General features: G+C 39.0%; 5 protein-coding genes across 6 annotated transcripts in view; 2 read left to right on the top strand and 3 right to left on the bottom strand.

The window, feature by feature from the left end:
* themis2 (thymocyte selection associated family member 2) overlaps positions 1-5,244 on the top strand; it is a 110,854-nt gene extending 105,610 nt beyond the window's left edge. Inside the window, exons 2-7 of the mRNA XM_033980496.2 lie at positions 1,097-1,208; positions 1,705-1,845; positions 1,918-2,343; positions 3,010-4,172; positions 4,321-4,435; positions 5,039-5,244. Coding sequence (XP_033836387.1) covers positions 1,109-1,208; positions 1,705-1,845; positions 1,918-2,343; positions 3,010-4,172; positions 4,321-4,435; positions 5,039-5,154 — 2,061 coding nt within the window. The 5' untranslated portion in view covers positions 1,097-1,108 and the 3' untranslated portion in view covers positions 5,155-5,244. The remainder of the gene's footprint in view (positions 1-1,096; positions 1,209-1,704; positions 1,846-1,917; positions 2,344-3,009; positions 4,173-4,320; positions 4,436-5,038) is intronic.
* A 131-nt stretch (positions 5,245-5,375) lies between these two features.
* rpa2 (replication protein A2) lies at positions 5,376-7,915 on the bottom strand. Its single transcript, XM_033981450.2, has 9 exons — positions 7,786-7,915; positions 7,524-7,618; positions 7,298-7,399; positions 7,112-7,225; positions 6,916-6,990; positions 6,695-6,811; positions 6,414-6,557; positions 5,966-6,060; positions 5,376-5,791 (listed from the first exon to the last, which is right to left on the bottom strand). Exons 1-9 carry the CDS (start codon positions 7,796-7,798, stop codon positions 5,704-5,706), a joined length of 843 nt encoding a protein of 280 aa, XP_033837341.2. The 5' UTR covers positions 7,799-7,915; the 3' UTR covers positions 5,376-5,703.
* A 1,884-nt stretch (positions 7,916-9,799) lies between these two features.
* On the top strand, positions 9,800-11,977 carry smpdl3b (sphingomyelin phosphodiesterase acid like 3B). 2 transcript variants are annotated; one of them, XM_033981040.2, is made up of 8 exons: positions 9,800-9,961; positions 10,035-10,248; positions 10,355-10,452; positions 10,527-10,670; positions 10,751-10,920; positions 10,995-11,175; positions 11,247-11,380; positions 11,468-11,977. In XM_033981040.2, exons 1-8 carry the CDS (start codon positions 9,901-9,903, stop codon positions 11,831-11,833), a joined length of 1,368 nt encoding a protein of 455 aa, XP_033836931.1. In that variant the 5' UTR covers positions 9,800-9,900; the 3' UTR covers positions 11,834-11,977. The 2 variants fall into 2 exon arrangements, with proteins under 2 accessions (XP_033836931.1, XP_055084019.1); XM_055228044.1 differs by having other exon boundaries at positions 9,898-9,961; positions 10,039-10,248; positions 11,468-11,834.
* A 24-nt stretch (positions 11,978-12,001) lies between these two features.
* mecr (mitochondrial trans-2-enoyl-CoA reductase) lies at positions 12,002-17,005 on the bottom strand. The gene is made up of 9 exons (XM_033981667.2): positions 16,711-17,005; positions 15,184-15,413; positions 14,961-15,104; positions 13,024-13,126; positions 12,799-12,901; positions 12,633-12,706; positions 12,467-12,527; positions 12,315-12,387; positions 12,002-12,247 (listed from the first exon to the last, which is right to left on the bottom strand). The coding sequence occupies exons 1-9, from the start codon at positions 16,896-16,898 to the stop codon at positions 12,030-12,032; spliced, it is 1,194 nt and encodes a 397-aa protein (XP_033837558.1). The 5' UTR covers positions 16,899-17,005; the 3' UTR covers positions 12,002-12,029.
* A 3,082-nt stretch (positions 17,006-20,087) lies between these two features.
* lin28aa (lin-28 homolog Aa) lies at positions 20,088-27,053 on the bottom strand. Its single transcript, XM_055227799.1, has 4 exons — positions 26,925-27,053; positions 26,425-26,597; positions 22,567-22,751; positions 20,088-20,580 (listed from the first exon to the last, which is right to left on the bottom strand). The coding sequence occupies exons 1-4, from the start codon at positions 26,953-26,955 to the stop codon at positions 20,385-20,387; spliced, it is 585 nt and encodes a 194-aa protein (XP_055083774.1). The 5' UTR covers positions 26,956-27,053; the 3' UTR covers positions 20,088-20,384.
* Positions 27,054-27,997: the final 944 nt, after the last annotated feature.

Genomic DNA, 27,997 nt, shown 5'->3' with positions numbered 1-27,997 from the left:
GTCAAAAGAAAATGTACCAGAAGTCACCCACACAGGTAGTCCATAAGAGACCCAGACCTGAGCTATTAGCCTATTTTGCAAACAGTGCAGGTAGGCTACAGCAGGAGAGTCTCATGGCCTGTTGTCAATTTTGTCATTATAGTGTTAGCAGGATGAGTCATATGGTTTCTGTTAGGCTATATTTGACCCCGGTGTGGGCCATATTTCCCCATAGAGTTTTGTCATAAGCCAAACCATCTAATATGAACGATTCAGTCAAATACTGGCTGAGCTCTAGCTTTGCTGTAGTTGAGGCTTGTTGTTAAGGCCTGTCAGTCACTTTGACTTATGGGTCAGAAGAAAGTTGAAGGCATAGTATCTTGGCCATTGGGGAACCACCCATACTCTACAGGTGCACTAGTGTTTGTGGTGTGGGTTTTGTAGCTTCTTGTCTGAATCTTCTCAAGATGATTAATTATGTAACTCTGGGATGGGAACATTTTTTATTTCACATTTTAGACATTTTCACATTTTAGACATATTAAACTTAAATCTACCATTTGTATGTATTTCATTTCTTGTTACCAGTAGATGGTAAATGTTAAACCTTTTCCCCCTCCCCTCACCTTTGTTCAGACTCACTTGTGCTCTCTGGTCTTTTTCTGTAGCCTTGTTTCTGCCAAAGCAGCCCCAAGTGAAAAGAGGGAAAGAGAAAAGAAGCTTGTCAGGCCAAAGCTAGCACACTATCAGACAGAAGTAATGTAGATAGCATCTAGTGGTGTTATGTGAGAATACAACAGAACCAGCTCAGAAAGTCTCATTACAAATGGTAGCTTTAAGTATATTAAGTATTTCAGAACAAAGGATGCAGAAAGCATATCGTTCTTATTTTCAGCTTGACAGGTATCCTAAATAAGCCTACTGTTTTCATATTTCCTTTTATTAGTTGAGTTTAAATTCTCACTGTGTATTTCTATGAATACAGGCACAATACAAACTGCTCCTGTGACTTCCTTATTCAGTGTTGTGGTTTTGTCAGAAACCGCCCCTGCTATATGCTGCGAATGTCAATTTTTGCATGCCTGCATTTCTGTCTTGTCTGCAGCACGATCACGCAGCAGCAGCAGTGATGGCAGGCATAACGTTGCCACTTGAAGAATACTGTGCATCTTTGGATGGGAACTGTTTGCCCAAAATACTGCAGGTGTGTTCTGGGGTCTACTTCCAAGGTGAGTTATAATATTTCTAACTTTCTTTTGCTTTTTTTCTGATAGTAAGCTATATGTTTAAGAATGGCCTACATTTTCTTATATAGGAGCCTCTCTACTCAGCTTTACTTCAATGATTAGTATCGTAATGGCAAAGCATTATTCTCTTCAGCAGATTTTATTGCCCACTTAAATCTGTTGCATAACTTCCAAACTTACTGTTAGTTTGTGATGAAATGAGCTACATGGACACTTGAATTTGCTCCTTTTGGAGAGTAATGATGTATTTATCTATCTCTATGTGTCTAAAGCACAAAGCATTGCTGATTCGTAAGGTTAATTTCACTTTGCTTTTCACAAATACATTATTTTTCAATAAGACCAATAGTTGCCAAGGTTGTGGACTTTTGTGTAGTGTATGATTTAAAGTTGATGTATAACTTTGCCAACCTCAACCTAGTTTCATTTTACTTCTCATGAAAACCTTTTTAAATACATCTCTTTTTTTCTCATTTAGGTTCAATATATGAAATATCTGGGAGTGAAGTGTGCTTTTCAACGGGGGATCTCATAAAGGTCATTGGCATAGAGCTTCAGTCAGTTAGTTGTGAAGATGTAAGCAACAGCAACAGGTTTGAGCTACCTATACAGCACACAGGTTGGTATAACTTGTTACTGCACATAAATGGTTCTGCATTTCATATTGTTGACCCTTGCATTCTTTTCTTAGGTTTATTCAAGATTGTCCCAGAGCAAATGCCATACAGCACAGTGGATGAGATGATGAGGCTGAGGCCAATAGGTTTGGAGTCCAGTCTTCCATTCACCTTCACCAGCCGTACCAAGATCACAATCGGTGACTTCACATTGAGTCCAGGGAAAGAATTAACTGTAAGATGCTTTGAGCAACTTGAGGATGGAAACGAGTGTATCCGCTGCTTCGTTCGAGGACAACAGGAGGCTTCAGCGGAGGTGTGCATCCCTCTCTCCACCAAAGGAGAGTTCTATGAGTGTGAGAGCGAAGAGTGCTTTTCTTTGAGTGAGATCATGACTTCTTCCAGCCTACGGAGCCGGAGGTTTTGCTTTGCCAACACAACAAAGAGCAAGCAGCCTCTTCTGTTTACTCCAGTGTACCAGATCCACGCCATCATGAACTGTAAGCAACCTCTTATACTTAAAGCATGCTGTGGCCAGAATGATTAGATATTTGCCAAAAGCTACCCACTTGGGGTTCAAACAATGAATGAGGTTAACTGCATTTGACCTAAAAATAATGTTTGTAAAATCAGTCAATTCTCAATTACTTTTCTTGGAAGTTATTGTTGTAGTACTGTAAGGACAAAAAAGGGTATAACGGCTCTTTTTTTCCACAATCACGAATACTAATTCTGCTACTTTGGAAATTGGAGCTTTGAACCCAAGATACTGGATAGAGGCAGTGAAATGCTTAAGGACACAAATATGTAGTGGTAGGACTTGGGACTGAATCACTAACCTTCATGGGGGTGGATAATGCTCCATGACTGAGCCACTGCCTCAACTATCATTTGTATTACCATGTCTGCTGTTACAATCACTTATTTTGTATTCAACAGTTAAAAAGAAAACACTGATGAGAAAATGTAGGCCTACACCAGATTCTCAATTTTAGGAAGGATGCATTCTTGCTACATGTAACATATAAAAGGTGATAGATGTAGCAACATCTTAACATTAAGTGAACTGAAGTCTAAGAAAGCACAAAGGAAGTGTGGCTTGCAGAAGTAACTATTTTTATACTTCATTTGTTCTGGTAATTTGTTTTGCTTTCGTTTTCTTACAGTAAGAAAAAATATTCTGAAGTTTCCATCCAGTTTAGAGGTGGATGTCATTGATGTCACAGATATTTGCAAAGCGGATTTTGTAACCCCTCTCAATCTAACCGAGATCCTCTCCCAGCCTGATGAGAACTTCCCTGCTGTAGTGGAAATACTCGAAGGCCCCGGAAGTCGGGCCATGTTCAAGTGCAACTGGTTATCTGAACTTAAAACACAGAACAAACTCATTTTCCACAAAAAAGGTTCCACTGCTTTGGTTCTGATATCCAACCTGAAGAGCAGGAAGGCACAGCAGTACTTCTTAGTGTCACAACATTATGCTGGTCGATTCAAAAGAAGACCACGAGAGTTTAGCTCCGTCTATGAGGTGTATGCCGCTTCGGTCAACGTACCAGGGTTAAAGGTCAGTGTGACAAGGAACTGTGAGGAAATTGAGGAAGAGGGTGTCCCCGCTTTGAGTGTGGGTGAGCATCTTGAGATAGTGCGCTGTGAAAGAATGGAGCTCCCAAATGCACAGGATGATAAACAAAGGCAGACGGTTGAGGCACTTTTATGCTATCGACAAGCTGATGAAGATGATGAGGAAGAGGAAGAAATCAACATAGTCGGCAAGGAAGAGATGTATTTGCCAATGTATATGCAGGGTAATTTTGTGGAGGTGCTAGCTGATAACAAAAAGTACAAATTGAAAGACTTGGGGAAGGAATTTAGCCTGCCAATGGATGTCAAAGTAGTGACCAAAGATTCTGAACTTGAGAATGACCCACTTGCAACATCAAATCTCAGAATAGAGGCTGCCATGGTAGAGCCTGTAATCCAAGCAAGTTTTCTAAATTGCCCCGGTCAATGTTTTGATATTCCATCCAAATGGCTTTCAATGTCAGTATATTTTACCAATGAATGTCTACCATGGCCAAGAGATCACCCTCCAAAGTGCCGTGTGGAAACGGTGACAGAAGTAACAGACGAGTTTCTTTATGAGTTTCGAAAACAAACCACTGCAGATGTAACCCCACCACCTCGCCCACCAAAGAGGAATGTGTCCACTTCAAAATCCATCAAAAAGTCCAAGAAGAAATCCAAAAACAAAGCTGAAACTGCGCCATCTAAAGAATTAGCTGATTTAACTTTAAGTTGGAAAAAGAGACCACCAGCCCCCCCAGCTCCGGTAAGTATTAAGAAACCAAGAATAGTAAAGTCAATAGTTAGAGTCATTGTCATAAAAAATGCCCTCAGCTACTATGAACTTCCCTTTTTCTGTTCACAACTTAATAGCATGTCACACCTAATGTTGCCAACTTCCTCTAATTTTGCAGGATGATGATGAGCATCCCCCAGTTGTTCCACCCAAAACCCCAACAACACCGGCAACAACGACAAGGAAAGCACAGCCGAACACCTATGTTAAAATGCAAGATTCCATTAAAAAAGGTAAAGGCTGCATTTTGTTACAAGTTCAACTGGGGACAAAAAAAGCATATTTTTTTTTATGCTCAGATAGGAAGTGATCGGCCTCACGCACACATCTCTATTGCACTCTGAGGTTGCATAGTGACTGGATGTAATGTTAAATTAGGACTGACATTTACCCAAATATAGTAATAAACTGTGTTGGCACCATTATTGGTGCAGTGACGAATACGTAGGTTAGAAGTACAGCTATCAGGAATGTACTTAAGAGAAGAGTGAAAACAGTATGATGTGAAAACCTAATTCAGTTCTAACAGTAATACGTATTTTCTCCGAGCTTGGGCCAATGAGAGTAGGCGATTTGTAGAGCCAGCAGTGAGACAGAGCTAAGGGATGGCTGACTGGTACTCTAACCTACACAGTAACACAGATAACATGATGCATTGTATACAATTGCATGGCTAGAATTGTTCTCAATTACAATTTAAAATCATCTCATTTACAGAGATTTCTTGTAGTCACTTTTTACTAAGCTTTTTAATCCAACTTTCTGAAGTCTTAAATTGGAGGGAATAAAAACAGTTGGTTACATCTACTCCTAATTTGTCAATATTCTCTCCTCAGCACCATTGAAAACAGCAGCAGATGTGGACGTGGACAGTGAACATGACTATGAGACTGTGGAGGAATTTACCACAGTCATAAAGAAAGCACAAGAGAGTGTTTTCTTCTTCAAGTAATCAAATGGACAATGTGCACACCAGTACAAACTGTTTGGGGGAACATAGAACACATCAAGTAAAAGACCAAAACCACTGAAAAATGCAAAACCCCAGGAAATGTGGTTGGCTACTTACTGCGCTAACAAAAAACTGAAAATGCATGCTTGATAGTTCAGTTATAGATGTTTATGTAAAATTCTGAGATAACATTGTATTAATAAATGTTCTACAAATGGAGGTAGTGACACCATACATGTACTTTTATTAGAATTTGCTTAAAAGTACTAACTTTTACTAGAAACAGAATTGTACATTTTATTTTGACAAAATGTCATTTCCTAAAGATAAACACTAGTACTTACATGTCCATCATGGTAAAATTACTAATTGCTTTGTGTAAAGAGGAAGTTAAATTAACAATAAATGCTTTACAAGCCTTGGGGGAAATCACAAAATAGTAGAAGCAGCCATTAATACAGGATGTGTGAACTGAAGGACCTAAGAGTCTACTTCATGCCCTTTAGTTCAAGTGAATATACACACACAAGTTTTAAAACAGAATCAGGTCTATTCATCATTGTCTGTTGACTTATAGTGGTCTTCATCAATGGTGGAAAAAATATGCCCCTCGTTGCTCAGGAATTCCACCGCTTGCCTGTGAACACATTAGAAATTGAGCCCATGTGAATGTATTGAATGATTACAGTAGTTATGGTTTAGGTTGCACTTTGCAGACACCAGCATAAATTTCCTGATCTTAGGGTGAGTTATTCTGGCAAATGCGGCCAGATCCCCAAAGCAAATTGGTGCTGAAACAAATATTACATACTTTATGATATTGATGCTCATGCCACTGAGTCGCTGTTTTATGTCTTGAATGCTGATGCCTTGTTGATCTGGACAACTTCTTATCAAACTTAACACCTGAGAAAAAAGAAGTGTTTTATTTAAATGCATTATTAACAGGACTCATTACTATGTAAAGACACAAAATGTTCAGCAAATCTCATTATATTTGTTAATTTGCACATACATTTGAGGAGTATGTATTCTGTGCACGAGTGTAACATCTGAAAGTTGCATCTAAACACAGGTCTATAAATAACTATATTAAACTTTTTTGTGTAATTGTGAAAAATCAGGTTTGTCCCAGTCCAGTATATTGTAAAAATTCTTAAATTAAACCGATTTACCATTTTAGGCTATAGAGAAGCTTGGTTACAGTAAGATTTGTCCAATGAATTGCTGTGTTAAACACCGTCCATGTCATAGCTCACCTGATTCTGACTTGCACTTAACCCATTGTTGGCCATGTTGTTTGCTCCTGGATAGCCTCCACCTATTCCTCCCATAGTTCCCATGTTCCCCACATTTGTTCGAGACATGGCTGTTATGCTGCTGTTCATTCCCCCTGCATTGGTCTGAAAAACAAATTAAAAAACAACAACATAAAACCACAGCATTAAGCAAAAAGACCTTGAGATTGGAATACAGTGCAACTGCATATGTGTCTTGTATGATCACAAATAATAATAAGAAAAAAAAAAACAAGTCTGACCATAGACTGAGGTTTACAGAGTGCCATGTGAGCGTGGACCACCTCCAGCATGTGTGATGTGATCTCATTCATGTCCTCCAGGGGTCTGACACTAAACGCTACAACAGATCTATGGTTCTGAGACCAACAAGACACACTAGATTACTTTCAAAAGAGTAGAACTACATTTGTCCAGTCAATGACTTATAACATACACGGTCAGAAAGATTTAATATGCAAACCTGAAAAGAGCGCAGATTTCCAGAGACTTTAACATATGTGCCTGGTGGCAGTACTGTGCTGTCCACACCGGGATCCTATTAGAAAAAAAACCCAAAACATTTTAGTGTGTGTGTGTGTGTGTGTGTATATATATATATAAATAAATAAAATAGAGTGTACTGTCTTCGATGTATATTACTACCATAGAGTACTGACCTCTGTGTCTACCCACTGCTTCACATCCATAGGAGCACCTGTCATATCATCCACTTTATACTGGATGTTGGTCATGGACTTATCTGTGCTTCTTATGATCCCCACAATAGTAACCTGCAAATCAAGAAAAACGGTCATTTTTTCATTTTAAAACCTAATGCTAATTGCTTAACAACAACAACAAACCTGTGCCACTTCAACATCCCCAACTTTGAAGGATTCATCAGCTTGAGAGGCAGACATTAGCTGAGACACCGTACACGGGATGATCTGTGTGGCACGGGTCCTCTGCACGAGAAAGGCGGTGTCATGTTAATCATTACAACGGGTGGGTCAAGTTATATTAAAGCCAGGCGTTTCAGAAGTACATTTACGTTAAACCACTATCGACATGTTGACTTTCTCTACTTACCCCTTTCTTCTCTCCTCCCTGGGTCAAGGAAGGTGATGCAAAGCCTCCTGGGGACTGAGTGTAGCCCCCAGCCATGGTAGTGTCTGCGTATCCTCCTAAACACATTCACAGACTCATTATTAAGTAAGACTCATTATTAAGTAAGTTTGCGCATTCGCATTTGTAATGCAAGAGCAGAGCAGAAAGCCAAGGCTAGCACCAGTCAACGAATTCAACAACAAAGTAATGTCTCAAGAAGCCTTCTGCGTGGTCAGTCGCTTACCCTGGTTCCACATCTTGCTGGTTATTTAACAAATTAAAAGCTGTATCACGGGATAAAAAATCTTCGAAATTCAACTCAAACTTTCACTGTGGGCAACAAGCAAATGTGCGCACAATCCTGAAGTCCCGCGCGCCAAACTCAACGGACAGCGCATGCGTCGCAGAGGAGTCCCGCGTAGCTCTCAAAATGAGTTTATTTTTTCCTACTCATAGTTGGTCAGGCCCAATATTCCAGGCCATTTCCAGGGCATATTTTATGAAAAAAACAAAAAACAAACAAACGCCAACAACAGCAATGCTTTAATATTGAAACAAACTAAAGCTACACAATAATTCGTCTGTTGCTTCCACATCACATGTACAAATATGTGCTTCATATTAGATGAGCCTTACAGACAATGTTTTGGGCGTACGTATTGTAATGTTAGTAGCATTTAGGACTGTCGGAAATGCGATATTATTTTCTAATTAAAGTTAGCAGTGATGTGACCATGCGGCTCTTTTATTGGATCCAAATCTTTTGGATCGGTTCATTTCAAAGAGCAGTTCAAAACACTGACTCTTTTACTATTTATCTACATGACAGAAGCCAATTGAGAATTAATTTTAAGAACAAACTAATCATAGAAAGAAATTACCATGGCTCAGATTTGTTCAAACGGTTTAAACTCAAGAGTGGGAGTGCGTTTACACTTTGAAATTATACATGATCTAAATAAAACATTGCACTATAATAATCGTAATTTTAAAACTTTTTTGTGGACAAAGCTCTCACGTGCGTGACCTGCTCTGCTTCTGTGCTGATTCTCTTGTCGGTTCTATGGAAGCCCGTTTCCGCCATGAAAAAAAAAATAAAAGCCCCACAGAAAGTCGAAATTACGAGTTTAAAACTCGTAATTATGAGTTTAAAACTCGTAATTATGAGTTTAAAACTCGTAATTATGAGTTTAAAACTCGTAATTACGAGTTTAAAACTCGTAATTAGGACTTTTAAAACTACTAATTATGAGTTTAAAACTCGTAATTATGAGTTTTAAAACTACTAATTATGAGTTTAAAACTCGTAATTAGAACTTTTAAAGTCTTAATTGAGCTTGTAGCACACTGCAACTGAGTGTACAGAGCAGAGGAGACAGGAGGAGGACTGTTATGTTTATCACCTACATACTTTTAAAAAATGAATAAATTAAGCTCCAGTAAAGTTTCTGGCGTCTTGAACAAATCAGTGGGCCCTGAGTGCTGTTCTGACCACTCATGAGCTGTGCTCTGTGTCTGTGAGCGCTCGTTTTCCTGGTCTGAGCAGAGTGCCAGCTGGTCACAACCCCGCTGGTTTATTGAGGAAATTATTAAAATACCAAATTCATTTAATCAAAATTGATAAGGTTCACTTTTTGTAAATGTTACATTCCCAAAATTACGAGTTATAAACTCATTATTCATACTTTTAAAAGTCCTAATTACGAGTTTTAAACTCATAATTAGTAGTTTTAAAAGTCCTAATTACGAGTTTTAAACTCGTAATTACGAGTTTTAAACTCATAATTACGAGTTTTAAACTCATAATTACGAGTTTTAAACTCATAATTACGAGTTTTAAACTCATAATTACGAGTTTTAAACTCATAATTACGAGTTTAAAACTCGTAATTTCGACTTTCTGTGGGGCTTTTATTTTTTTTTTCATGGCGGAAACGGGCTTCCATACGGTTCAGTGTGGATCCGTATAAAAATGCATAAAAACTAGAAATAAAAAGATTCAGCTCTTCAAAAAAAAAAAAAAAAAAAAAAATCCGGATCCGGATCCAACCGTTCACGTTAAGGAACCGATCAAAAGAGCCGACTCGTTCTCCAGTGTCACGTCACTAGAAGTTAGTTTAGGAATTACAGAGAAAACGTGTAGGCCTGACATATATGTTGAGAACAGTTTATCTTTGTCCTTAAAGTTGTATCCAAGCTAGCCACATCACACTTGAAAGTTCATGGCATAATGCAATGTCCATCTTTTCATGGTGGAATTATGAAGTAGCAACATAAATGTATCCTGCGCGTCACTATCTTATCATGTTAGTACTTAACAGTAGTGCACTTGACTCAAACGGCCTCACTTTCTTCAGGCATGTCAGCTTTACAGTTCATCATAGTCTTCGGGCTACTTGGGGTTAGTTTTGGACTTTCAGGTAAGTAAAATATAAACTATTGTCTATTTTTGAGTTTAAATGTTTTAATCTGCATAATTGCGCATGGTTCTAGGAAGATTTTGGCACATCACTGACCTGCACTGGGACCCAACTTACGATCTGAACAACAAGCCTAACAAAGTTTGTGCCTCGAGCGGTAATCGACCAGTAGGCAATGCAGGGACATTTGGAGACTATGTTTGTGACTCGCCATGGGACCTCATCAGCTCTAGTTTATCAGCTATGAAAGCTATATCACCAGCTCCAGACTTTATTGTATGGACCGGGTATGTCCATTTTCTCATAACTTTTGACCCGTTTTTTAAAAACCTGAATTTACCCCACCTTGCATTTATGTAGCCTAATAAATAGCCTAATTTTAAATTTGTTCAGAGATGACACACCGCATGTTCCTAATGAACAACTAGGTGAAGAGGCAGTTCTTGGCATTATCAACAATCTCACCTACATCATAAAGCAACTTTTCCCAAGTAAATGTCAGCATACATTCCACCAAAAAGTATTTTACATTATGTAACTAAATTATGTCTTCTGTCTTCCATAGATACCAAGGTTTACTCAGCCTTGGGCAACCATGACTTTCACCCCAAAAATCAACTTCCTGCTGCTTCCCACAATATCTATAATATTACCTCTGAGTTGTGGAAGGACTGGTTGCATCTGGAGTCCCAAGAAACCTTTAGACAGGGTGACCTTTAAGTCTTTTAAGTGAGAAAAACTAAATATATATGTTCTGCCACAGGCTATATAATATATTTTCAAACACAGGCGGATTCTATACAGAAGAGCTTCTCAATCGCACAGGCTACAGGATGATTGTGCTTAATACTAATCTCTATTATGATCAGAACAAGGAGACAAAGGGCGTGGAAGACCCTGCTGGTCAGTTTGCTTGGGCAGATCACATTTTAACAGAAGCAGCCAACAAGAAAGAGAAGGTATTACATCCCTTTACTTTGTGTCCCATACTCTAAACATCAAAATATGTGACAATAGTTTTCATAATTTCTAGGTATATATTATTGGCCATGTCCCACCAGGCTTTTTTGAAAAGAAAAGAAGTAAGCCATGGTTCACTGCCAAGTTCAACCAACAATATCTGAAACTGATTCAAAAACATCACGCTGTCATTCTTGGACAGTTCTTTGGACATCATCACACTGACAGTTTCAGAATGATATACAACTCAGATGGTAGTATTAAAAATCTATTAATAGAGGTGTTCTACTAAATTGAAGTGCTATCTTTTAAATTCCCATTCTAGGTTCCCCTGTAAGCACAATATTCCTCACTCCAGGTGTTACACCATGGAAAACAACACTGCCAGGAGTGGCTGATGGCGCAAACAACCCAGGGATACGCCTCTTTGAATATGACACTGAAACCCTGCTGGTCAAAGTGAGCATATTTATCAGCTATTACTATGCCAAATCCAATTATACAACTTCATTAAACAATGCACCACTTTTCTGTATTGTGATATAGGATATGGTGACCTATTATTTGAATCTGACTTTTGCCAATAAAGCCCAAGAACGCTGGGAGAAGGAGTACCGCCTTACAGAAAGTTTTCGGGTATCAGATGCTTCCCCACATTCAATGCATAAGGTCCTGGAACGCATAGCAAATGACAACTGCTATCTTCAGAAGTATTATGAGTATAACTCAGTGAGCTATGACCTAACTGAGTGCAACGAAGACTGTCGAATTGACCATGTTTGTGCAGCCAGAGAGGTGGACTTCAGTCGGTATGAACACTGTCTAGAAAAGGAAACAGCAGTATTCATGTGTGGGGGACTTCTACCCTTTCTATCAGCACTCATAAGCCTGGTATTGACTATACACGTTTAATTATGTATTTGCTTAGTCAATGCATATGAGTTATGCTTGAAGTGGGAAACGCTTTTATGTTAAAAAGATTGCCACTGTCTGTTATAATTAACATTTATTGCTATGCTTTTATCTAAGTTGTATAACAATTACTGTGATAAATTGTTATGTAAAAATCTTTTAATGACTGCTGGTAAAAAGGAGGTCTCATTGCACACTATTGGATAATGAGCCTGCTACAAGATAGAACATTTATTGAGACATGACAGATCAAAATATTAGGACATTTTTTTGCAGAAGTGTAAGGCTGCATTGCACCATACAATGCTTTGTGGTATTCCTCAAAAAGCACCTTGTGGCACGCCGGAGCTGCGAGCTTCTTTTGCTTAATAAGGGAACACAAATCATCCAACATGTTTCTGAAAAGACAGCCATCTACAAAAAATGATGTACAAGGTTATGTTTCTGTTAGCAAAAGTAGTTTAAGACTAAGTTCACTGACCATATGACTGATTCCTCTTCCACTGTGTGACCCAAAAGCCTCTAACCTGTAGATCCTTGAAAATGAGAGCACTCTAAAAAACAAAAAAAATCTCAAGATCATTATATTGGCACAGGCATATTTTTTTTAATACTGTAAATTTTTCTGCATACCACAGGAACTGTCACTGGTTGTTTAGCCATCCCTCCATATGTGATCATGGATCCTCCTACCCTGGGGGGTATTAACATGAAATAAGTGTGTGTGATTTTTTTTATATATATATATATATATATATATATATATATATATATATATATATATATATATATATCTTACTGTAGATGTCGGAGCAATTCTGTTGCACTCTTGCCACCGACTCCATTAAGAGCAAGTTTAGGCTTTGGACAAGTCTATGAAAGATGTGTACCGGTATGTATGGCATTATTATGTGCATATGAAAAAGGTAGTTGTTTATTAGAACATGGTTTATAGACTCACACACTTTGAAAAGTTCCTTCATTTCCGGCTTTCTCAATGCCTCTTCTTTAATCACATGAGTGGCTCCAATAGCCTTCAGTCTATCACTGAGCTGAGTGAACTCTGGCCTTTTTAAAAGAGCAAAATAAGAACATTTAGTGCAGTCATAAATTCATGTGGACTTAACAAGCTTGTAATGGTACTCATGATTCATGATGTAATCGACAGTACTAGTGTAAACTTCATTTACCTATCTCGGATTACATTAATAGTACTAATTCCTCGAGCAGCAGCAATCTGTATTACAGCCTGTCCAACTCCACTGTTGGCTGCATTTTGTATAACTGTATCTCCTAAGAAACAGAAGTTAAGCGGAAAATAATATGCAATTTTTGAGGGTTGAGACAAAACACAAAAGGTTGCAATGCAAATGCAAAAAGAATTGTATGTCTTTCTAAAAAGAAAAAAAAAGAAAAATTGTACAGATGGATGGAAGGATATGGGTTGGTTGATATCAACCAATATTTGCCCTTTTTGACATATTTTCTATTGGCCACAAAGCCACAGGCAGATATTTGGGGCGTTTCCCAATTCTCAGGATCCTTCTTCAAAAGGTCACTTTGTAGCACTCCTCCAGAAGCAAAGAGTGAAAGAGTGTGCTGCTCACGCTGCCTGGAGTCCGTTTGGAACAGGCTCTGGAGGGAGTGACTGTGCTGTGCCATGTGACCAGATCAAATGTGATTAAACTATAAAGTCAATGGATAAATCTCTATAATTAAAAACAATGCTTATACAAATGAAAAGCAGCCAGAAGTGGGTATTGGTTTATATAGTTTATAAATAAATGTATAATGTAAATTAAATACAAAAAATATTGCTCATGAAGTTTAGGCTAGGAGAAATTAATACGTATAACTTAACTAGGCTTGTTGTTATGTCAAGGAACTTCAAATAAACATTTTTCAAAGGATTTTGGTGAATGTGTCCTGATTCAAATTTAAACTAAGTTAATCAGATTAGAATTTTCTATATCAGTGTTGGCTAAAAATAGTTTAATATTTAAATGTATTTATTTGGTATTGTTATGGAAATATATCTGTATTGATGTTGTGAAGAAAATATTCTATCGTGTCTTTAAATGCATTTGATCTTATTGCACAAATTTTATTCTTATTTAAATGACTTTTTATTCTTATTCTTAAATTCTATCCTGTGGTTGTGGCATCTGTTAACTAAGAGAATTTCCCTTCGGGGATCAATAAAAGTGATTCTGATTCTGATCTCTGTCAGTTTGTCAGACCCAGACCGGACATTAACAACTGAAGGCTCTGTCCCACAGGAAACTATGTTGTTCTACCACTCTTCAAGTGTAAAAGTTAATTCATGGGTGTGAAACAAAAGTCACGCTTCTTTGAAATGCATGCAGCTTTGTCATTCTGGTATAAATACCCAGTGCTAAGATGCTCGGGTAGACTAGGGACGGAGAGAGAGAGAGACTTGGGATGCCGGAAGGCTACCAGTCTGTGGTCAGGGGAGGTCTGGGCCCTGTCTTGTCCATATCTGCTGTAACACAGAATAAACTTTTTTTTGTATTTCAAAACTCACCAGGCTTCACAAATGGATTATTATTCATCAAGAGATATACTCATTTTTCCACAATAAGTACTGTAATGACTTTTCATATTTTATTTAAATGTACTTAACCGCTTGACTAACTAACTAATAAAACTAAAAGTTGCCGTATATTGTGGGCAACTTGAAGCACCAAAAGGCGGCCCAGGATCAAAAGGGAAATCCTTTGTATAAGAGCCAAGCCGAGTAGTCGAGCGGTGAAGGACGTGAGGGCTTTTGGTGAATTGGAACACCACTTGGCAGAGCTCTGATTACATGGATTCCTCCAAAGTGGTTAAGAAGCTAAGGGTCCTGGAAATTGGGAAATACCCATTGTATGGGTCGACTATTGGGCTAAAGAAAAGGAAGTAAAGCCTTGTTTGAATGCTTCAGTGTAGCATTAGCTTCAGTTTATAATAAGGGAAAGTACTAAATGTGGCACCACTGTTTTCTGAGATGTCTGTAAAGAAAGAGGGCTGGATGTCAAAATAAATAGCTAGTTAATCAGGCACTTACTGTGTTACTGTGTAACACAAACACGATTAGATTTTCTTGAATAACATTTATGGGGCATACCAGATTTGAGGTCTTCAAAATCAGCAAGCAGCCTGTAAGCAGTGCATGGATTTACTCCCAGAGTGGCAGCAGCCAACAGGGGAATGTCATTAGGTAGTGACATTAGATCATCCTCAGAAAACACTGCAGCTGTTCTCCAAGTACCTGGACACACAATCACACATTCAGGTGGATCAACTATAGTAAGCTTCCCATATAAGTGAGTGCACTATATGTATTTTACCTAAACCTGCGTCTTTTGGGATAACCCAGTCACCAGGTTTTAAAGACTTCACCTGGTGGCCCACCTCAGTGACCTCACCGACCCCTTCGTTTCCTCCAGTGGCTGGCAGGTCAGGAAGGATAGCATATGTGCCTTGGATCATGTTGATGTCAGAAGGATTGACAGGAGCAGCTAGCATCTTAACAAGGACGTCACTGGCGCCGACAGGTCCAACTTCAACATTCTCCAAGCTGTAAACAACAGCATCACAAGTTCATTCTACACCTGTGGTGTTTATCTGAGAAGGGGGAGATAGGTATTGTAACTATACTAAACATATGATTGATGTCTTTTCAAATGGGTTAGCATGAGTTTGTAGTACTCTGCTACATTTACTCTAGTAAATATACTTTTTAATATTATACTTTGACGAGTTGTTTTCTTGAGTAATATATTTACTAGTACTTACTTCTACTTACTTAGTAGAAGGTTTGGTCACAAAAATGTTTTTGTTGTTATATTAAATAATTTGTATGCACTGCTCCTTCAGATATTATGATTTCTCAGTTTTGTGGTCCTTTACATAGTACACAAGTATGGTATTTTATGGTATTTATTTATGGTTTGTCTTTCCAATTACATTAAATCAAATTATAATGGGTCACATTTTAATACAGCGTAACGCTTTTTTTTTTTTTTTTTTTTTAACCTTCAAGGCACTCTAAAGCGTTCACATCAAGAAAGTGCTCACTCACATACACACCAGTATGCAGAGCCTGAGGACAGGGGAAGTGTCTTACCCAAGGACACAACGGCAATATTCACCTGAAGAAGCCGCTGAACTGTCAGTGGATGTAACCACGACCAGGTTGATGAGTTCTAACAAGTGACTTAAGTAGCCTAGTACTGAGCTAAAACTCACTCCATTTCCATCTTAAATCTCAAGTCGTTCCACGAGTGAAATAAGCATAGATTTGACCAAAGCTAATTCAGGCCTCAAGTATAAACTGCGCTTTGTGCAGCCCCGGTGACTGTGGGGAGACCAGATCAATGGAGCAACATCACGGAAAACGGAAAGTGTTTTTGATCGAGACAGGAGCCACGGCGCGAACGAACAACAGTTTGATTTGGGACACGGAACTTTTCCGTTCATTCTGATTCCGAGCAAGGGGAAAGACGCGACGTCCCTCCTGTCTCTGGGCTCCCCTCCTGTCTCTGGGCTCCCCTCCTGTCTCTGGGCTCCCCTCCTGTCTCTGGGCTCCCCTCCTGTCTCTGGGCTCCCCTCCTGTCTCTGGGCTCCGCGGGCAGAGGAGGCTGCGTAGTGCTCAGCCTGGTTAATGCAAAGGCGCAGTAGCTTTCTGCGTGTGGAGACTGTCCCGCTGTGCTTAAAAGTAAAACTGTAACGGAACTCTTTACATGTAACAAGAATTGGCCGATAAAATTGCATTTTGACAGGGAGCAGCGACGGGGAAAAGAGGAGAGAGACAGACGGAGTGAACAGGCAGAAACATAGTCTGCTAATAGTACATTGCGGACGTGTTTCCTTACTGGACCACTTGAGAGGGATCCCCGTGCTTGTTGTACCGAAGAGCCTGGCAGGTGGATGCTGTTGCAACTCTTGATGAATGACAGAAACTAGCAACCCTGGCATTACTCCTCACACTTGCATGAGTATAAACAGCAGGAAAATGCCTTATCTGCCTTCTAAAACACACAGTATGAAATCGCAACCACATCGCGGAGAGTATATTGTCTTAAATATGCAAATACAATAAGCGGAAGGTGTGTTTTAGTAGTCTTTCTGTAGAGCTTTTTAGTATTTCTACAAGGAGGCGGCCATGATGGATTTTGAGCTTAGACGATGCAAACAGCGCCTCTGCTGGACATTTAAGGAAACTGTTCTGTGTGTTAAAATAAGTAGCACCTACGTCAGTGTTTCCCAACCTTTTCTGAGTACCCCCTATCAGTGGTTTTGGTGTTTCTTTAGTAATTATAATCTGTTTACTAGTACATTGTCAATTATATATTAAAAAAATCTTCTTTTAATACAATTTATACCAAAATGATCCTACAGAAACTATATGGGGTCCCTGTACCTCTGATTGAGAAACACTGGCCTACGTTGTGAGTGTGAATCTTTGTCACTCAGTTGGCCACTTCAGATAGGTCTAGTGATAAAAGTGGGAAGTGAAAAGAAAAAGTTGGGAAACGTGGTTGGAAGTTGTGGTGTGGACATGATAAATGTAGGTTTATAAAGACTGCTATCAAACTACATTCACAACACAAAGATCACATCATATTACGTTCTAAGTGTGTTTTTTCTATGTAAATATAAGTCTCTATTTTATACCATTCATGTGGCACTAGTGGCATAGAGAGATATTATCTAAATAAGTCAGATGAGGGAAAGGAGTACAAACGGGACAGAAAGTCACCCTAATCTCGTATATAAGACTAAATGATTTAGACATCACATTGTCAAATTTATTATGAAATGAAGCATTTTTTTTTTTACATAGGTCTAGGGAAACATAAATCACAGTAATGTTTGAAAAGCATACATGCTGCTTATTGACTAGAGTAAACAATATTAGCCTGAGATTGGCACAATTGTAGTTTTATGTCAGTAAACATTACATACATTCAGTAAGAGATGCACATTTTCTGATCAAGTCATACACATTAATGGCTGATGGTCAATAAAAAAAAAAAAAGTATAAACATAAAGACAGCACATCCACACACCATTAGCTGGGCTTTATCAGTTACCCTGAGTGAATTGTCCAACAAATCCCAGACCATCAAAATATATCTAACCCTTCACACCTGACATGTAAATCACAAGCACAGTGCATTAGCTTGGGTTTCCTGGGGATATCAAATGTCAAACAGGAAGCTACAACTGGGTCTTTATTACTTAACACTGTTGACTCGATACATACTTGCTGGGCCCCTTTAAAACGAACATTCTTTTTTTTGTACTAAATTGTGTTAATTGCAGTTTGACATTCTTTCTGTCCGAAGCATTGATAGTCTGAAACACAATATCAGCCATGTGTTGAGACGAGACAATCCCTGATTTATACTACAAGCCCAAATCCCTTATTATTTCACTACTTCCCCCATCTACTACAATTACAGGGAACAAACACATTAAAAGGGAAACATTTTTCATATCATATCATGGCATGAATAATAGAATAAAGAATGTCATCATAGCAATTATAAAGCTTGTAAATCTCCATAGAATCTGTTACACGTAAACAATGGATTATGTCAATTTCACATCATGTGGATTAAAATCTTCTGAATTACACTCCCTGACTGCTTCCAAGCCTGTATTTTCCCTGAGATTTCAGATGGCTTCCCTGAGCTGAGACAGAGAGTGGAGAAAGTTGCTATGAAAATCAAAAAAATATGTATAAAATATAAAAGATAATTAAAAGATCTAACTGAATATACAAACAGATTAATATGTCTAACACATGATTAGTGCAGACTACCTTTGCATTGGTTTTGGCATAGATAGGGTTTTACGAGACAAAATACACCTCTGAAAAGTCTATTGTTGAAAAAAAATAAAAAAAATAAAAATCTTAAGTCGTATTATACTACGTGCCACTACAGAATACTGTCTAGCTTTACAATACGTTAAATGGAGCTCAACAGTCCTGCCCACTTCAAAGCTCACTGTAGATCTGGAAGTGAATTTCACAACTGTTTTTTCACGTAGACTTTTTGAAAATGTTCAATTCTAAGAATTTAAAGGCACCCTGAAGCTAACCAGCAATGTGGTTACTAATGTCCCTAATGCGGACAGCTTGGCAAAATGTATTAGCACAAATTTTTAGAAACCTTTAATTTTGTAACCAAGTTGTGGGAGGTTAAAGTTGAGCTCCATAGTACAAATATTGTGACAGGTCTGAAGTACTTTAAGAATAACATAGAAACGTGTTGAAATGTGTTACCAGATATATAAACAGGCTTGAAATCTGATGAAATGTATCAAGAAATTTGGATGAAAATAAATAAGTAGTATGATATTTAAAAAATAAATTTTACATATATATTAGTGGGATGTCTGCTCAGCTTCTCCTGTAAAACGGGAGTAAATTGCTGAATAGCTAGCTAGTTCTACATGCTCCTCCGTGTAGCGTTGGTGTTCCTGCTCAATGACCCTTCCCAAGGCCATAGGGAGGTACTGTCTTAAATAACTACCTAGAAATAGATCGAACCTGATAAAAACTAAACACCAGCCATCCCACTGGTAAAATCTGATCTGACTCTGTCCAATTTATTCAAGTATCAAGAAAAGAGCTTGTTGGATCCAAGAACAGGTCAAGTATATTGTTGAGGTAGAGTATTGTATAATATAGTCAAATCAACATTGAATCAAATCCATACTGTGGTCCTTAGCAGCAGTGTTTGACAGAGAAAGCATAAAAATATGGTACTACAGATTCTAGCTCCAAAGAGGCAGCCTTCAAATGCCCATGTGTATCAACTCTGTAGTGCAAAGGATTTGATTTAATCTTAATCACATTCTCCAGTGAGGTGTTTTGAGCAAATATAGGCAAACGCAAAAATGAGGTAGACTGTGCACAGCAGCCAGCAGAGTGCGCTGTGACAACAATGAAATAAAAAACAAAAACAAAACAACAACAACTGACCAAAAGTAGGTGACTGCTTCTGGTCTGACATTCATTTGTGCCCCATGAAATCTGGATGGTCAGTTGCAAAATTGGCAGACGCCACTACATTGCTTGTAGATAGACCCCAAACCCACCCACCCCTTTCCCATATGATTTGAAACTAACATTCATCACAGAGGTACCAACTGCCTCATCCTTGGCTTCGGACAGTGAGGTGTAAGAGTCAGAAAGCAAACTGTAAGGCAGGCAAATGGAAGCTCTGTTCTTAAATGTGCGGACAATGCTATTAATCCTGGCAATGATCACTATAGTCTGTCTAGCCCCTCTATCAACAGTGGATCCAACATTTAGAGAGAGTCCTGAGAACAAATCCTGAGTGCAATATCACAGCAGTATTCCTGAGTATTATACCAAAATGAAAGAAAAAAAAGCTCTAAATGAGCAATCTCAACCTGAGGTAGTTTCAAAAGCAGCTTCAACAGGAATTGGAGAGCATGTCCCATATCTTCATCAAAGCAGTGTGATTGGCTTCTTTGCTGCCCCGGGTTTCAGAGTTGCTCTGTTCCTGGTTTAATCTGTCATTTCTGAAGGTGGTGCCAGTTGACTTTGTTCCTCCTCACTCGAAGGCTTTCCCTGAGAACTTTGTGCTTTGATTGGGCACTGGGCAACCATGTGATCGATGCTTTGACAGAAATGGCACTTTTTGGGCTGAGGTGGCAGCTTGCATTCTTTAGCATGGTGGTCTAGGCCTCCACAGTTATAGCACCTAGAAGAAACACAAAGATTTTTGGTTAAAAGTAGAAAAAAAAAACCTTCACCCCTAGATGGCAGCATTTCCATTTAAAACACATTTGTTGTGACACAGGTTCAGCTGGGGCATCCCAGGTCATCGCTCTATAAATCAAGCTTAAATGTGAAAATTCACAATTAACTTGCAAAATGCTCTAACTAAATTTTCCATTATATTTGTACACTGTAAAACACCACATTATTGTTGCCATTTATTATAATATGGTAAATAAAAAATGGTAAATTGGTCATAAGATAGATTCCTAAAACTTGAGGACTAGATCGTTAAATTTGCAATTAACACAAAAGCCATGGAGAGAAGAAGGAGAGTCTAAACTGGGAGATGCACGGCAGTGCTGTCTAGTGTTGAATTATTACAAAATAAATAAAAGACAAGAAGGAAAATTCATATTCAAGAATAACCAGTAACTATATTCTTCAATGGTGCTTATGGCTGTGTTTTCTTGTCTATACTTTACAGAAAACAAAAGACATAAGTCATAAGAATGACTAGGGTCACTTGTCCAGATGTCAGTGTTTGGTATTTGTCTTTTTGAAGTAAGACACCCATTTCATTGGCATTGAACTCCAGCACAGAGCACTATAGCAGGTCAGCAGGAGCCACGAGGGTCGACATTCACTGCTGCTGTTCAAATAGTGTCTATAGAAAAGCCACGTGCGCAGGGCGTAAGACAGATGGGTGGTGGGCGTGCAGTGGTCAGTCACTGTGTGCCACCATTTTGGTGGCAGATGAGTTTTGGACAGGCGGCTGCAGAAGAGGTCACAGCCTCTTTGTGGCAATGGCTGTTGGGTTGATCAAGGTCTACACCATCACATGGCACGAGCAGCATACAACAGTGTCCATCAGGAGTGAAGAGGAGGGAAGGGGAAGTGCTCCTTTGTCTAAAAAAGCTGCAGTAATGACCTCTGAACCCTGACCCTCCCACCCTCTCTTCAGTTCTCTAACCCTGCTTTCCAACCCAGCCCCCAACTATCTTGCATTTACTCATACATGGTTGCTATGACAACAGTAACCTTTCACCTCTTTGCCCAGGCTCTTGCATCTGTTATCAATTAAATGGACAGGATCGTTTCCCTCCTTTGGTCATATGTATACCACTAAGGTGGTCTATGAGGTGTGCACTTCATAACATGGTTGGTCCAAACCATGCACTTGGGAGCAGAATGTAAAGATAAAAAAAAAAATTAATCATAGGATGAACATTATCAACTTCTTTGAAAATTCTAATCTGCATGTGAACTTATTTAGGCATCTGAGAATAGAGAGTGAGTTATTGAACTGCACTGGGCCTCTCAGGACTCTTTGAGGCGGTAATGATCTCCGCTCTCACACTGACTACTCTCTGGATCTAATCAGTACTGACAGATGGGGTGAAGTTTCTTCTAACCAAGCACCATATTAATAGTTCAACAAAAGTGACAAAACACCCAGATTCTTAGTACAATAGAATTTGGCTCAACTAAACTAACTGTGCGCGTTATTCATCTTGTGTAATAAATGGTTTTCCAAGTTGTGAGCAGAGTTTTTGGGCTACTAATCATATCAGTGGATTTGGGCAGGGTGTGAATTCACTAGGGACTTGCCGATTTAAACAGTTATCGATCCAGGTCACACGTCAGGGATGCTGGTATGACCCTTCCTGCAGACAGATATGGGGGCTGGGTTCCAGGAAGGAAAATAAGGACACTCAAAACATCCTTGTTTTGAGTAAAAATGAATACATAAATTGCATCCCATATATGTATGTATGTATGTATGTGTGTATGTATGTATGTATGTGTGTATGTATGTATGTATGTATGTATGTATGTATGTATGTATGTATGTATGTATGTATGTATGTATGTATGTATGTATGTATGTATGTATGTATGTATGTATGTATGTATATATATAGCCACAAGATCAAATTTTTGACTTTGTTACAGTGCCCCATCTCACCTGTCTCCTTTGGAGCGTCGCTTCTGAACCTTCTTGCCCTTTGGTCTTCTCTCACTGCCCACACAGTGGATACCACCAGGTCCAGTGACTCGCTGAGACTCAAGGCCCTTTGAGGACTTCTTGAATGTAAATTCGACATCCTCACCTTCTTTCAGACTTCGGAAGCCATCCATGTGCAACTTGCTCTAAAATGAGAACAGCAGCAAAATGTTCTTAGTACTTTGTTTATACACATTTCTTTGATACAAATTGTTTATTGACTATATGATGTGGCATACTAAGCCTTATTTTAGGATGTGACATGTTAAGCCCTCACAGTCTGCTGATCCTTTCACCTTTCCTTCATTATCAGGCCAGATTAGGCTTCAGGTCTCTGAAGGCTTTTTCTGCCTCACCTGAGATGAAACCACTGTGACGCTTTTCATCCTCAGAAAGAGTTTATTTACTTAAGCCTACCAAAGACACTGGTCATAAATGTTGCTTTAGTCTTTTTTCCATGTTTGACCAGTAAACCTGATGAGGATAACCTTCAACCCTTCCCCCTCCAGAGGAACAGCATTCCACACTGCAGCCCCCACCCCCAGTGCTCTTCCCACCCACATCACAAAGCTCCACTAACACAGTGACCAGCAGCACAAACCCTAACGGGCAGGATGCTGGGGTTAGCACTCGGGCTGGGGGGCAGGGTGAGAAGGCAGAATGGCTCCTCTGGAAGGTAGGGGGTCAGGGTGACATTCTTTGGATAGTTTTTGGGTAGAGACATGCAAGATAAAAATGTTGGAAGACCAATGTTTTACACAGGTGATAGGATTTGCATCAGTAGCGGACTGTTATAATGGTTCAAATAACTAGCTAACCTAATTGCGTCCTGCATGGTACTCTCTCTTGCAGTACTAGTTCAGTTTCACCTAAAACGGCCCTTTGAAATTCTTCCCCTCTGCTTGTTTTGCCAGGTACACTTCCGAGTACTAATAGAAAGAGATAGAAAGAGGCGTGGTGTCGACTCAAGGATAAAACTTTGTAGACTGCAAACAAAACATTGGGAAATCCCTTGCTCAAAATTCCCTTAGAGAAGGTGGCAGGATTAAATTGTCACAACTTTTTGTTGCTGTGTTGACACAGACACAAGATCAATGATGTTGCATTCATATTATAAAATTGTCGTGATGTGATCTTTTGTCTAATGCCCTTTTGTATCTGTTTCTTGTAATGTAAATATGAATTAACAACGATGTTTTGAGCTGAACTCCTCACAAGAAGCTGCATTTATACTGCCTTTAGGGGACAGTTGAGCTGAAACTAAAACTTGAACAATTTTTTTTCAGTCAGAAAAATAACCACAATGGTAGCATCACAGTCTTTTGAAGGCTTTAACTGCACAACTTATGCAAGAATGTTTTTAGTTGTTGCAGAGAGCTACCAGAACACAACTGGTGTGCCTTGACATTTGAGTGGCAACATGCTCAATGAGCCCCATTTCCATCAGGCCTGTGCACTGATGACCGTTAACCCACTTCCTCTCTCATGTGTGACCTTCCTAGCCCACCCCCATACTGCATAACGGACCCACACTGGCCACATGTGCACACTGTGTTATGGAGCACTCCCAGGTAGAAGACATAGGTGGGCCCTGTAGATGCCCCCTATTGAGCTATTAGTAGGCTCTGTAGTAGGCTGAAAGGAGAATGTGTCTGTAGTGGAGTGGGCTGAGAAAGACATCAGAGCCGCGGGGGACAATGAGGGGCTCGGTCACGGCCGAGGGGTGCTTCATTCGGATGCGTGGCTCTTTTGTCCACCTGCACAAAGGCCACTGGATCCTGGGAGTTCATTTTTCTTGACACGCGGCCGCTAATTTCAGGTTGGAGGCCCTTTACATGGTTATAACCTCAAAGCATCCATCACACATGCCCACATTCACGGTCACATCAGGAGGCTTAAACTAATTTAGCAGCCATGGTTACAAAATTATTTTACATATGCTTGGAACTTGGTAGAATTATATCCTGCATGCAGGGAATTGGTTTAACAAGTTTTGTTTATTTTAGTGAGGTTTCGTTTGAGCTTATTACCAGTGGAAATTATGCATTTTTTTCATTCCTTATACAGCTATAATGGTGAAGATTTTAAGAATCATACGACTCCCAAACGCCAAATTATACTGTCTTGGGATCAAAACACTGAACAATGTGATGATAACGCTTGTGTGGTTAAATTAAAGTAGGTGCAACAATTCAATTAAAGTGGTGAAACAATTCAAGCACTTAGCCAATAGTACATCCAAAGCAAATAACACTAGACAAATTTTAATCATTTTACATTTTTTTCTAAAAACATTTAAGTAACATGCAAGCTACAAATCCTTATACACTAAATGGTACATTGATTGAAAGAGTCACCACCTATAAATATGTTGGGTTTTGGGTTGACGAAAATGTACACTTTAAAATATATAACTTGTAATTATGTAACAGTGTAAAATAAAAATTATCCTTTTATTATAGAAACAAATCCTGTATCCCATTGAATTATAGAAAAGAATTTGTTCAAGCAACCTTTCTTTCTATACTAGCTAACGGAGATATAATAACTACATGCAGACTTCAACTTTTACTTTGAAACCTTTAGATCCACTTTTTCACTCAGCCCTTCGTTTCATAACAGGTGACGAATTTAAAACCCATCATTGTGCACTCTATGAAAAAATAGACTGGCCATCGCTATCTGCCAGAAGAGAACAAAACTGTATAAAATGTATGATAGACTCTCTGAATACCTCACTTGCTTTTTGAACTTTGATACAGGAACTTTTAATACAAGATCTCATGATTGTCTACATCTGAAAACTGGCTGCACGAGAACTGAAAAAACTTTTGGTTATTATGCTTCCCAAAAAAATTGTATACATTACAAAGTTATGCAAAACTGGATAAATTAATATCTAATGCACTTTAATAATCTGTTTATAAACATTTACAATCACACCTGCACCTATTTTTAATATTTTAAATGGACTTATGTAGTTATTTGTTTTGTTTGTATTATTTTGAATTTTAACAGGGTGCTAAAGGGACTCTGGTGCCCTCATTGGGCTCTCCCTGTATAAATAAGTGAATGAAAAATGAAAAACTTTAGAAGCAAACAAATCTCTCCACAGCTGGAGGCTTTCACTGGAGCAGTCATCGTTTGATGACTTTAAACAAAATAAACCCTGGGATCTTGTTCCCCTTTTAAGCTTAAAAAGTAGTACACAAAACGCAGACGGGTGCTCGGCAGACAGCAAAAGCCTTTAATCACTTTATGACAGGAACCTGGAGGTGAAAGAGTAGCTAGTGGGGACTCCTATTTCCCATTCACATGCTAAGCCTTCATCTTATCAGCAATGGAAGCCCCCCCATCTCTTTACACCTTCTTTCATCAGTCGTATACAACTACAGGACTTAAAATGCATGTGTCATGCCCCAAAAACGAATCATTTAAAGCCAAACTCATTCAGAAACTCTAAGAAATGTAGTCATTAGAAGATTACGAGCAGGTTTTAGGGACAGTGAAAGAGGATGAGGATCCATCCTCACTATTCATTCATTCATCCATCACTATTTATTTAAGTTACTTTATTGGCTACCCTACTCTAAAGATTTAAATTATTAAGGTTGGAGCATATTTCGTGTAATACACTGCACTGCACTATTAGGAAAGCATTATTATTATTTTATCCAAATAATAAAAGTGTTAATTGCCACGAGGTAGGTCTTCAAAACGTGCTGCTACTCCAGAGACTTCCACTAGGCTGAAGCTATACAAAACGCTGTTGCCATTGTAGAAAAAGTTTTGGTCAGTTTTGAGAATACGTGGTCTTACCTGATGGACGAACACATCAACCGGTTCGTCCAGTGGCACTCCCTCTCGGCTGGTCATGGACAGGAAGCCAAAGCCCATGCGTACGTTAAACCACTTGCATACTCCGACCCCGTGGAACGACTGCGAGTCCTCCTCAGCGCTCGGTCCCTCATCTTCTTCAGTTTTGCACACTCCTACAATCAACCAAAAGCATACGAAAACACATCGTTACTTAAGGTATTGTTTTAGTGGATGGAAGCAGTGAAAGAATTGTGCCAAGTTTCATTGACGCATAAAATCGATAAGGAATCAACACGCCATGTTGTATCGACCCCTTTTCAACAACAACAAACCTAGATACCAAGTCTTGAAAAAACGCGGCATAAGTCTCCGTGCATCTGAAACCTTAACGCACACTAAACTAAAAGTACGTGCGTAAAACCATGTGCTCAAAAGGCCAATTACGCAGAACTTTGACTAACGCGCATTAAACTTTGACAAACAGTTAATTTTTACTAAACCTGAGAATTCCTGGTTAGAAACAGAGCCCATGTCTTCACTCCTGCCTTGAGTCCAAATCAGCACCCAAGCAACTGTATCCTTTTTTGCACCGTCAAGCTGCGTAATCCTCCCAGATCGCCACTTTCATACAAAATGCGGCACAAAGCAGAAGCCGCAGAGCAAGAAGGAAAGCGGGAGAGGGAGGTAAACAAAAGGGGGCAGGCAACCTATTCCCCCTAAACAATGAGAAGGAGGAGGGGTGGCGATCGGAGCGGGGTGGGGGGTCACCTCGTAATTTGAAGAAGAATCCTCTCCACCCCAAAAAAAAAGAAAAAAAAAAAAAAAAGAAAACGAAGACAACGCGAAGAGACCCAGCCCCTTTGAGAAGCAGAGATAAGCGCGAGAAGTCTTCAACATACCTTCAGCCATAATGGTAATGGTGATAGCCAGCCACTTTCGCCGCGGTAATGTACAGCTCCTGGTCAGCTCTGTTAGTCAATACAAATGACCAATTCTCAATCTCATCAAAAGAACCCCTGCATCCACTCTCTCTCTCCCTTGGTCATGTCCACGTGATTAACTTTATATTCCCCAAGGTATAAGTATGGCTAGTGCATATGTAATAGGAAGCAAAGGCCCAGATGTGTCCTCAAAGACTTGAGCACATGTTAAAATGTAGGTAAAACAAAGTGAGTGTTGAGACGTAAAAAAAACCAAACAAAAAACCAAACAAGAACAACAAAGAGTTGTATTATCTAATAACTAGCGCTACCAGCCTTACTTGCAATTACAAAAACTTCAATTTACCAGATTGCCAAATTGAAAATGAAATTACTGGTCGTTAAATTAAAGAATAATAATAAAATAAAATAAAAATCATATATATATATATATTCTTTTTTTTTTTCTTTTTTTCGAAATGTTGCAATCCTTCTGTGTGTTACAGTTGGCCAACATGTTTAGATTTTGGCCTAAAACACAGGCCAATATCCTAACTTACAGCAGTGTTTTAATTTGCGTTTGCATTATCCAGTTGATGCAGATGCTGAGGCCTTCTACACAGAGGTAAAGGCCTTACTTCTTATTTTTTACA

This window comes from Periophthalmus magnuspinnatus, chromosome 16 (assembly GCF_009829125.3).
Source record: "Periophthalmus magnuspinnatus isolate fPerMag1 chromosome 16, fPerMag1.2.pri, whole genome shotgun sequence".
Lineage (NCBI taxonomy): Eukaryota > Metazoa > Chordata > Actinopteri > Gobiiformes > Gobiidae > Periophthalmus > Periophthalmus magnuspinnatus.
The sequence above is the reverse complement of the archived record's forward strand: the minus strand, read 5'-3'. Positions and strand labels throughout refer to the sequence as shown.